Source organism: Epinephelus moara, chromosome 4 (genome assembly GCF_006386435.1).
Source record: "Epinephelus moara isolate mb chromosome 4, YSFRI_EMoa_1.0, whole genome shotgun sequence".
In the NCBI taxonomy this organism is placed as follows: domain Eukaryota; kingdom Metazoa; phylum Chordata; class Actinopteri; order Perciformes; family Serranidae; genus Epinephelus; species Epinephelus moara.
This window is the reverse complement of record NC_065509.1, coordinates 39,138,067-39,149,984: the sequence shown is the minus strand read 5'-3', so window position 1 is coordinate 39,149,984 and position 11,918 is coordinate 39,138,067. Positions and strand designations below refer to the sequence as shown.

Here is an 11,918-nt window from a genome sequence, read left to right as displayed (position 1 = left end):
AAGAGGTTGTTTGGAAAATTGCAATCTGAAAAGTAACCAAAGCTGCTTAAGAGGTTATTGTGTTTTGAATGTGTTTTAAATTAAAAATAAAGGGAAACAGTGTAGGAATAACTTGTATAACGTTTTTATTAACAAATAGTAATATAAAACCTTGTTTTCCCTGTTTGAGACCTTAAAAAATAGACTGCGACTTATATGCCAGTGCGACTTTCCGAGTTTTACGGTAAGTTTCAACCAAAATGATGAGCCTTAAGAATCATTCCAGTTTATTACAATTTGGTGTGTATTTTTGTAGTTTTTGGCAATTCTTTCCATCAGTAATAATAATCCGGTACTCACCAACCGCACGTCAGTGCAGGGATCGAGAATATAGCGACATCTGCACAAGACACAAGAAGTTTAATAAGTGAGGAAATGAATATGCCAGAGAATTATCACCCGAATTCCTGAAATGCTCCTAATCTAAAAAGTGAACAAGCTTTGAGCATGATTTGTTGCCTTTATATGATAATAGTACCTGATATGAGGGTTTATTTGTTCATCTTTCAGGGCCAAGGTGCAAAACTACTGAAGCTGGACTTTTAGAAACATCGTCTACCTTTAGAGTGACCAGTTCAGCCTCTGGAAATCTCTGGATCAGATACTAGTGCAAATCCCAGGGTTGAAATTAGAAATTCAAAACACAGAGATATTCATCAGAGGACGACTGCCAGTCCCCTGTGGACTTGTAGGGCTGCCAGTACATTCATAAAACTGATACTTCACGGGCACCAGAGTCTAATCAGTCTGCTTTAAAAGAAGTTAGAGGCCTTTGAGGAACTTTTGATTGCAAAGTCATTTTGCAATCAAACAGGAACCCCACAATGTCCCACAAAGAACTCCTTCAGGAAGCGTTCACAAATCCTGACAGGACCTCGAACACCTCACCCTCCTGCCTGGTGGATTTTTTTTATAGTAAGGACCCAAAAGGTGTTTGGGATTTTTAAAAGCTTCCACATCTTCAGAGTGACAAGCTTAGTGTTTTTAAAATCTGCGGATAAGAGGAAGCCTGACAGACAGAACATAAGGCTGATACTCGTGTGCGGATCGCTGCCAGTCCCCAGAGGAGCCGCTGCGCTGCCAAAGCCTTGAGAGATCGCTGATACTTTCTGGGCACAGGAGTCACATCAGGCCTTTTCTCTGTCTGTCTGTCTGTCTGTCTGTCTGTCTGTCGGCAGCACATGGCTTCCTCCCAATCCGTCCGGGTTCTCTTCCAAAGCAGCAGAGAGATGACTAATAATGACTGGAGGGAGGTGATTGCCAATAGCCTCTGTGCTTCATTCCCCTCACCTCTCACAGGCTCTGCGCTGCATTTCTTTGGATAATTATTCTGATTGAGTGCAGATGATGCAGGGTGCTTTTTTTCTGCAGAACTGAAAGAAGGAAATGTAGCTGGAGGAGCAGGGACCACCGGAGACATAGAGGAAACAACCATGATAAAACACATTACAGTTCTGACATGATTTATATAACCTGTAGATTCACACTGTGGAGAGGAGTATTGTTCTTCAGAGCTAGAGAGATAAAAAGTGAGTTTTTTAACAGGAGTTTGGACCTATTTCACAGTAAATTCATTCATTCATTTTCCATTACTGCTTATCTTGGTACTGGGTCGTGGGGGAGCTAGAGCGTATCCCAGCTGACATTTGGCAGGGTAGCCTACACCAAATGTAACCACGTTGCATTTGTCCATCATGTATCCATCCATTTTTATCCACTTATTCGGGGCTGGGTCACAGGGGAGGCAGCAGGCCAAGCAAAGCACCCCAGACGTCCCTCTCCTCAGCAACGCTTTCCAGCTCCTCCTGGGGGACCTCAAGGCGTTCCCAGGCCAGATGGATATGTAATCCCTCCAGTGTGTTCTGGGTCTGCTCCGGGGCCTCCTACCAGTGGATGTGCACAGAACACCTCCAGCCAGAGGCACCCAGGAGGATCCTGATCAGATGCTGAACCACCTCTACTGACCCCTTTTGACGTGAAGGAGCAGCAGCTCTACTCCGAGCTCCCTCTGGATGTCTGAGCTCCTCACCCTATCTCTAAGGCTGAGCCCAGCGACCCCACGGAGGAAACTCATTACAGCCGCTTGTGTCTGTGACCTCATTCTTTTTGTCACTACCCAGAGCTCATGACCATAGGTGAGGGTTGGGACGTAGATTGGCCAGTAAATCGAAAGCTTTGTTTTAGATATGTAGCGGACATGTGAAAACACTACATTTTGATATTATGTTGCAACAACCCGTGGTTAGGTTTAGACACAAAAACCACTTTGTTAAGGTTAGAACAAACATCATGTTGTGGCTTAATTACCCCACTTGGTCGCTACAAACACAGCTGGAAATATCCTGACATGTCATAAAAACTACCTGCTCTTGATGGTCTCTAACAGTGGTCTGCTGCAGCATCTTGGTCTCACGCCATCCACCATCCCTCCCTCCTCCTCCTCATGAGAAACTCCGCTCATAAACATGTAATCTGAACTATGTACTAATGTAACATATCTGTGGTTTGCAGAACTGTACAATGCCAACCTTTTATTCTGGTGACTGGGCTGATCAAGAGCTTGCCCCAATTTTGACCTCAGCACTCACGTTACTCACTGATGTGGTCACATAGTGCAAACGTTACTACTAGAAGTGATTTCGTTGCTCATCTGTTCACTAAGGAAATCTCTGACCAGAAAAAGCCTAGGCTGCAAAGGTTACCCTTTAGCTTGTTCAACCAGTGTGTCTGTTTAAGTTGCTACACTTCTTTCAACAGTCTGTTCCTAACTACAAATATGCAACCTTGCTCTGCCATTACTGGGACATTCCTCCAAAAGGCATTTATCTCTCTGAATTCCCTTCTTGCACATCCTTTATGTTTATTGTCTTTGGTCATCTTCACTTACAGTTTATTTTTCTGTCCTCAGGCAGGGAGCCCTATCAACGGATACCAAAAACCTCCTTGAGGACAGAAGCCTGGAGCCAGGGCTCGTCTTCTTTTTCTCTTCCCACCTCCTGCAAACCAGAAGATAACCACTACATGTTTGTGTGTGCGGTCAGCTTTGTGGAGCACTTCCCAGCCATTGTCGTTAAAACCATAAAACCTTGGACAAACGTACCTGTGAAACCATACATCCATTGTTTTTCTTACACCATTGTTCACCTGTCTTGAAAAGAATCTGCTTGGTGATATATGACTGAATTAAAACCGTGTGCAGTGCGCTCCTGCCCTCCTTCTGCTGTGACACATGCACATCGCATGTGGCCAACGTTCCTAAAGTCACATTTTCCTGTAATTGTCCATTATTCAGACCTTGTAATCAACACCACTAACAACAGCAGAAAGCACCTGAGAATGTTCTCTTTTGTTGTTTTGCCAATGAATCCTCAGAGGGGAAGCAGCAGCAGCTGGTGTGCAGAGGAAACAACAAACGTGTTGTTTAGACCAAAATGAAGCTCTACTGATTGTTCCCCCGCTGAGGATCTGCTACGTCTCCACTCTGATGATCAGATCTCTTCACTTATCACTTGTCAGCAAGAATTTAAAACGTATGTGAGGTGATATCGGCTCAGATTAGAGAACCATATGATGCACACATGCTGTAAACAGTTAACAGAAAAAGCAAATATTTGGGGAAAGACATATGAAGCAGAGATTATGTCACAGTACTATTATACACTAACTGAATCCAGCAGTGACGTAGTTCAGTGGCTTTTAAGGAGGTGATTAAGTGTTGAACTCTGTCAGCACTGCTTTAAAATCAGGTTTTAAACAAACAATAAATAAGCAGCATTTTCATGTTATAGTCTCTGCAGGTTGGAGGTGTCGCTCACCAACATTTGCTTCCCTTTAAAAGCGTCTTCTTCATATTTATACACACACCAGCCACTTTATTAGCCCCTTAGTACCAACTGAGCATGGTTTAAACACCACAGCCTACCTGAGTATTGTTGCTGACCGTGTCCATCCCTTTATGACCACAGTGTACCCATCTTCTGATGGCTACTTCCAGCAGGATAACGCACCATGTCACAAAGCTCACATCATCTCAAACATGACACTGAGTTCACTGTACTCCAATGGCCTCCACAGTCACCAGATCTCAGTCCAATAGAGCACCTTTGGGATGTGCTGGAACGGGAGATTCTCATCATGGATGTGCAGCCGACAAATCTGCAGCAACTGTGTGATGTCATCATGTCAGTATGGACCAACATCTCTGAGGAATGTTTCCAGCACCTTGTTGAATCTACGACACCAAGAATTAAAAAGGGGGTCCAACCTGGTACTAGCAAGGTGTACCTAATAAAGTGGCTGGTGAGTGTATTATTGCATTCTATTTGGTGACACAGACACAACCGCACAAGTATAAATATTCACAACAGCGTAGGCTACAGTGTAGACTCTGCATAGAGCTGAAACACAAGTATAAATCCACCTTTAAGTTGTCAACTACAGCAGAGGAGATAAACACGGAGGAAGTGAAAGCTATGATCAGAATAATCACTCGTATGACTCTTACTCACACTGGGCTCATTTGAATCAAATAGTGAAACTATTCCCCATTTTTCTTGAGGCCCCCCTGGAATTCCCTCAAGGACCCTTGGGGGGTCTTTGGACCCCGCGTTGAGAACCACTGGCCTACACCTAACCAAACTGCAGCTGTTTCACAATATAAACCACGTATTTCTGCGACTGATAGACATATATAGTATGTTGTTTTTGTGTTGAGCTCCTGCCAGCGGTAGAGGCGGTAATTTAGGAATTCCTCCTGTGGGTGATATTAGAAGGTAGGAACCATAGACTGTATATAAAGATGGACGACTTGACAGCTCCCCAAAAGTGGAGCTGAAGCATCTTGATCGCCCCCTGGTGGCTGGCTGCAGTACAGGTCAGTGTAGTGTTAGTGGATGGGAGATGAGCCGAGCTAAAAACTCAAAAGTCACATCACGTAAATTTTTCCCCAAAATGGTTTCTGTCATTTAAGGTAGTTAACGCTACAATAACATTACAAGGATAACATTACTCCTCTTATATGTAACATCGCCAAATGTGGACATGTATGCAATTAGCTCACGTCACTAGGATGACTCTGATACTCATCTCTATAGTTTACCTCGAATTATGGAAGCTAACTTTGTCTCAGCAATTTAGCAAGGCAAAGTCGGGTGCAGCTTTCAGTCAGGTTGCTGGTGTAGGTGGGTGTGCGTAGTGTCCTCTGGCTCCCTCAGTCAGATCCACCCCTCGCTCCAGAGTTCCACCCTCTTGTCCAAATATAAGCATGTCTGGTTCCAGAAATACAAGATGGCGACGGCCTAAGTGCTAAACTAAAGGCTTCCAAATGGCAGTCCACAAACCAGTGGGTGACGTCAAGGTGGCTACATCCATTATTTCTACAGTCTATTACATTTGGCTTCCCTTCTGTACGGTCGGGGTAAGTGTAGATGCGTCATCCATCTTTTTATACAGTCTATGGTAGGAACAAATGTGTTCTGTGGTCATATCTCCAATGTCACACCAAGTTGTTAATAAAATAAGAACAAGTGACAAACCCTGTGTGGCAACATGTACACTGTCAACACATTTAATTTGTTTCCCTACAGTATAACCAGAGCTGTAAACTGGATCCACGACAGTTCTGGTATCAGCTACAGCATGAGTCATGCAGTCATCTCTGGGCACTTTAACACACTTGGTTTAAGTCAGGAAAAGATGGTGGTTTTCATTAACTACTAACAAAGTTAATACAGACTTTAGGCACAAAACAGAAGGAATTTACTTTTTAAATATTCAACAAAACCACAACCTCTTTCCTAACCTCAATTACTAGTTTTAATAGCCTGAGAGCACAAACAACACAGGATGAAAACTTGGTCTCAGGTGTCCAAAAGTCCTGTACGTTGTACCTTAAAGCTACAGGCATAGGATTATACACAATTTTAAAGTGACTATTAATGCAATGAGAAACATGAAAGAAATTCTTCTTGGCAAAAAGATTATTGGTAAAACTACAAACTTTAAAAGTTGCTTTAAAAGTAAATAGTTTCCAGTCAGTCTTGTAAATAGTTTACAGCCGGGGGGTTTAGCTCAGCATCTTAGTCATCTACCAAAAAACACTGAATTTCATTACCTCTCCCTGTGTGATAATTAGGGTGAACACCGAAATTAATCCGAGATATTGAGGTCAGAGTGAATTTACAACAAAGCTGACTTTGCATGAAAAAGACACACACTCTTTGTTTGTTCATTTACATTCAGTGCCAGTGGGGTCACATACCTATTAACAAACAGCTACAGGGGGGAATATAAGGATTTAACAGTGGTTTAATGGTTCATACATTACAGATCCAGTGGTCAACAAAAGCTATTAACATAGGCAATGAGGTGGAAAGGAAGTGAAGATGTCTGTCTCTAAGGAAACCCAACCAGTCCACTGAGATTAAGGCCAAATTTAAATTAACACTTACTGTGAGTAGCTCAGCCATCACAAGTTAAATACTGGACCGGCAGTTGGTGGGTTCACACCGGACTTTGACATCAAGATAATTAAGTTCAACGACTTTTCAATCAGTTTTAAAGTCTTATAGTTACGAGAGACGATTTCTGCACTTCAGTCAATACAGCGTTCTATAGTTTGCAGCGTAGCCTTCATCCGATCAAACCATGAACCTGAATACCATGTTTTTATGTGGTGCAGAGGTGGAGTGTCCTTGTTTTTAGGAAGATTTTTGGCGAAACGTCCCCCTGTAGAGCTGGAGAGCCACAGTTTTAGATGTGCGCATGCAGCAAGTTAGCTGTTAGCTGTTAGCAGCGGGTGGGCAACAGAGTTCTGCGGTGTGTTGGCTGACAGAGCTAACAGCTAATAGAGCTAACAGAGACAGCTAATGACTGAATATAATATATAATCCAGATTAAAGGTTTGATATATAAATAAATAAATCCCCATACTGCCAGCCCTAACGCAATGTTACAGTTCCTGATTAATTTTCCATGAATACAGCAAACAGTACTCATTGCTAGCTAGCCAGGGCCTGAGGCTAATGTCATCCTGTTGTACTGGTTATGATTAAAAATGTTTTTGGATCAAACAAGAGATCTTCCCCAGGACACATCTGTGATGAAATCGTTTATCAACTGACAAAGTGCATCGAGCGACTACGATGGAGTGTGTCTTAGTGTGCTTATCATTAAGAAGAGGGCTAGATAACTGTTAGCAGCTGTTGGACCGCAGAGCTCTGCGGTGTGTTGTCTGATTGAGCTAACAGCTAACTGAGCTAATAGAGCTAACAGAACTAACAGTGAAATGAGCTAATACAGCTAATAGAGCTAACACAGCTAACAGCTAAGTGAGCTAATACAGCTAAAGATCTAACAGAAGTAACAGAGCTAACAGCTAACTAAGCTAATAGAGCTAATAGCTAAGTGAGCTAATAGAGCTAACAGCTAAGCAAGCTTTGTTTTTTGGTCCTGTCTGATGGCATTTCTTTACTCAACATGCTTATTGTCCTGTGAACTTAGTTTGGCTTCAAGTTAAGGGGTAAAACATAACTTTAGGGAGGTTTAGGCCAGGAGTGGTTTGTCTTCAATCCTCATGGGAACCCCCAGCTAAGCAAGCTAATAGAGCTAACAGCTAATGAATGAAGCTAACACAGCAGGACAGAGAGTTTATGAAGCATTTAACAGTGAACTGCAGTTTAATATGACAACAAAACAAGTTTACATTAAATTAATGTAATGTTACTGAAGTCAGGGTGTCTGTAGGTATCAGACACTTAAATTTAATGCTTTTTAATACTTTTTCAAAATATATTTTTAAATAAATTTAAGACAGAGTTTTGGACAAATCATCTTTTTTTTTCTTATTCAAGCACTTAGTAAGAAAAAAGTATTAAGTATAAAGGTAAGTAATATATACATAGTCCCGTGCAAAGGTAGGAGTTAGGTTAACCAATATTTGCCAGCAAGTAGACTAAAGTAAAAAGACATAAGTAGGTCCAGTGGTTTAATGATTAGTAACAACAGAAATGTGGACACTCATACCCAAATAGATAAATAAATGAATAAATTAGATGAAATGTTTGTGGCAATACTACCTCAAAAATTAAAATTTAAGACTATTTAATGATTTTTAAGGCCTAATATTTATAAAGTTGACTTTAACTTTAACTAATTGCCTTTTCTGTAGGCAACTGTTTTTACATTTGGCCAGTAAGAAAAAAGCATTAGTTTCTGTTTAGTTTCTATGGCTGAAGTAGAAAAAACGGTATCGCATGAAGCACTCTAGTACTGGTATTGTCATTTTTAAACAATATCCAGCACTACTGGATTGGTGATGAGCAAAACCATACAAGTAGTTATTTTTCTAGATCTGGACACCAAAAGGATCGAATACAGGTATTGTTTGACTTGAAAATTTTGCTACTGGGTTATTTTGGTTGATACCTTAAAGGTGTCCAGCACTGATACCCAGCCCTATACTTTTTTAAATGAAACAGCACTCAGACCGTGCCAGATGTTTGGGCCTGAGGTCTAGACCCAACTCTACCCAGTGCCTCTCCAGGTGGTCCATTTGCCACTGAAGGAGTGCCACTAGAAAGGAATGTGTGCATGTATTTGACGGTTGTATAATAAGCCTGGAAAGGAGGTTGAGGGTGCAGCGGTAAACAGAGGTGAGGTGATGCTGCTCTCAGTTAGACGTGCCAGGCTGTGGAACCCAGCAATACGTCTTGTCAGAAAGGTGTGGCCCCAGATTTGCGGCGGCGCCGATGACCACGAGGGACACCAGTGGCAGCGGCGGCAGCCTGCCCTCTGACTGGCAAGCGCCAAAAGAGTCTGACCTAAATGAGACGTGAGTGGCAGAGGTGTAGCCAGAGATTAACAACGTGCGGCGGCTGGAAACAGGTCGCGTTTGCACACAATAAATACTGTTGCACCCTTCCATGCAGAACGAGACTCAGACATTATGGGCGTTATTAATAGAACAATTATAGGTACGGCAAGAATAGCATGTTTATGTCCAACCGTCGTCACAGCCAGGCAAAACACATTACAGATATTTAACACCAGGATATACCCATTAAAAAAGTGAGACTTGTTAAAATGGAGACCAGGAGACTTGTATTTCCACGTGTGACTTTTGTCTGTGCACTTGCTTGTACAAACACAGATTATGTGGCACAAGTATGTACTGTATGCAGCTTATATGGATTATAAATAACACCACATGGGTTTGGAAAAGCTTCGTGAATAGAGAGCGTTCATTAAACATTTATGAGAGCTGGAGTCCATTTAGAGAAATATTCGTCTGTCTCTGCTCACAAAACAAACCCTGGGATGTTCAGCACATAGCTGCTGTGGTTCGGAGCTTAAACTAAAAGACAAAATGTTAGTGAAACATGGAGTCACGTCTTATTCGCTTCTCGTGGAGATGAGACTTCAATCCAGCTGAGTTAAAAGTTGTTTACTCCTGTGTCCTCTGTGTATACTGCTGTTTGGTTTCATCAGATTGATTACTATGGATGTTTTGGGAGTGTTTCTCCCTCTCGAAGGATGAGGCAAACTGCTCAGGAAGCATGCTAATGTAAAACAGAGCGGGATGATGCGGTTTTCCCTATGACACTGTTTGGATGGGTACGTAAATGTTTAACAGTGGCGTGAGTAAACACACACAAGGGTTAGGTGTCAGGGTTTTGAGAGGGTCCTGTTTGGCGGCAGAGGATCTTTGCTGTTAACGCCCGTGCTGCGAGCTGCGAGCAACTTAACGCACAAAGCTGTATGTAAACACCAAGCTATTCTTACCCTAAAGAAACACTGACATCGCATGGAGAGGAATCCTCCCCATAAACAAAATGAATAGCCGAGTGAAAATGCAAACCTGGCAACATGCTTAGGAGGGAGTTCAGGTTCTTGAACAATAAAGAAAACAGCACATATTAGGCATTTGTGATGGGAGTGCTTCATTTTAAAACAGACATCAGAGTTTTTAACATAAAGTGAGAGTTTGCAGGAGCCACTCAACATACTCTATGAGTCAGATGTATACAAACATATCGTAAAGTTTCATGAATCAAGTAAAAAATGAATAAGAGGAAGCATTAATTAATGTTAGAATAAAATGTTTGCTGCACAACTTGTAGCAGAGTAAAATGAACTTGTTTTCTTTCTCCTTCTGCAACGTTTTTTGGATTATGAATAAAGATTATTGACAAGTTAGTTACTGTCATGCAAGTTCACAATGGTCGTCATCTTGTTTGTTGTTTTTGTGGTGGGTGAGTGGATCTTTTAAAGAAGATGTAACACGAAAGCAGGAAGAGCTGCACGAAATGTCTTAAGTTAAAACGTTCACAGTGACAACAGAGGAGAATGTTGCTGTCATCTACTTGCTTCCTTTCTCTTTGCTATCCGTTTCTAGAGTGTACATGAGGGAGGTGAAAGAAGAGGTGAATGGAGGAGCAAGGTTTTTTGCAAGACTGAAGACCGTTGTGAGAAACATGGGCCTGATGGTCTCTGCTCTTTGACGTGAGATTGGTTTTCCACACACGTGCTGGCTTGGCTTGGCTCGGTTTGACTTAGCACAGCAGGGATTAGCATCTCCATCACAACAAGACTACCTGCTTGAAGGTGTGTCATGTGATGACGCGCTTGTATTGAGTCGATAACGCCAAAAAGCAGCAACCTCTTCAGTGCTTTTTACTATTGAACTGTGCAGCGGTTGTTAGTAGCCAGCTACTTATCATCATGGATTTTCAGGCTGTTGTTACAGTTTAACTTGGCATCTACCAGGTACTGCTTGAAAAATAGAGACAGGATGATGAAATGAATCTAGAAGAATCACTAAATCATCCCTGAATGATGACGAAGCCCACCGGACACCACTGCAAACCACTTGGAGGCAGTTGGATGCATTTTGAACCAGCTTGGTCTATTTTTAGGGTGACTTGGCACCACGCAGCTTATTTAAACTGGTATTGGTAAGCAAGGTTAGAAAATAACGTTTTTGGTCCACCTGCCACTGTTCCTGGTGGATTCTAAGGTCACTCAATAGATTACCACAGTTTTTGGGCTGATGAGTGAAGCTAATCGAGCAGCCACTCGTCAACGTCCAATGGAGTGAAAGCTGGACCAAAGAAACATCTAGCAAAGTAGAAAACAAATAGTCTGAGGAAGAGCTGTAGGCTCCAATTGTCACTCTGCAGTAAAGTCCTTCTAAACAGGAGCTGCTTGTTGTGAAGACACATTTTGCTTTCTACTGGATCGGCTGTTTGGTGCTGCATCTGTAGAGTTGTGGGCGCTACACCAGACCATCGTGATGAAGAGGGAGCTGAGCTGGAAGGCACAGATTTCTATTTATGGGTCCATCTACGTCCCAACTCTCATGAGCTCTGGGTAGTGACTGAAAGAATTAGACTGAGGATACAAGCGGCCGACATGAGTTTCCTCTGTGGGGTGTCTGGGCTCAGCCTCAGAGATAGGGTAAGGAGCTCGGACATTTGGAGGGAGCTCGGAGTAGAGCCGCTGCTCCTTCGCGATGAAATGGGGAAGTTGAGGTGGTTCGGGCATCTGATCAGGATCCTCCTGGGTGCTTATGTTAGGGGTGTTCTGGGCATGTCCAACTGGTAGGAGGCCCCGGGGCAGACCCAGAACACACTGGAGGGATTACTGGCCTGGGAACGCCTTGAGGTCCCCCAGGAGGAGCTGGACAACGTTGCTGGGGAGAGGGACGTCTGGGGTGCTCTTGGCCTGCTGCCCCCGCGACCCGGCTTTGGATAAGCGGATGAAAATGGATGGAGCTAATTTCCAACCATGATGGTAGGAGAAATCAACGCAACATGGTTTGTTTTGGAGCGCCCAAAAGTGCCTATGAATAAGTCCTAACAGAATAGGTAAGATACTCTTAG

General features: G+C 42.8%; 1 protein-coding gene across 2 annotated transcripts in view; it reads left to right on the top strand.

Annotated features, from left to right (window-relative positions):
* Positions 1-3,242, top strand: part of LOC126388627 (FYVE and coiled-coil domain-containing protein 1) — a 19,672-nt gene extending 16,430 nt beyond the window's left edge. For both annotated transcript variants that reach the window (XM_050041840.1, XM_050041839.1), the window contains exon 7: positions 2,948-3,242. In XM_050041840.1, coding sequence (XP_049897797.1) covers positions 2,948-2,986 — 39 coding nt within the window. In that variant the 3' untranslated portion in view covers positions 2,987-3,242. The remainder of the gene's footprint in view (positions 1-2,947) is intronic.
* Positions 3,243-11,918: the final 8,676 nt, after the last annotated feature.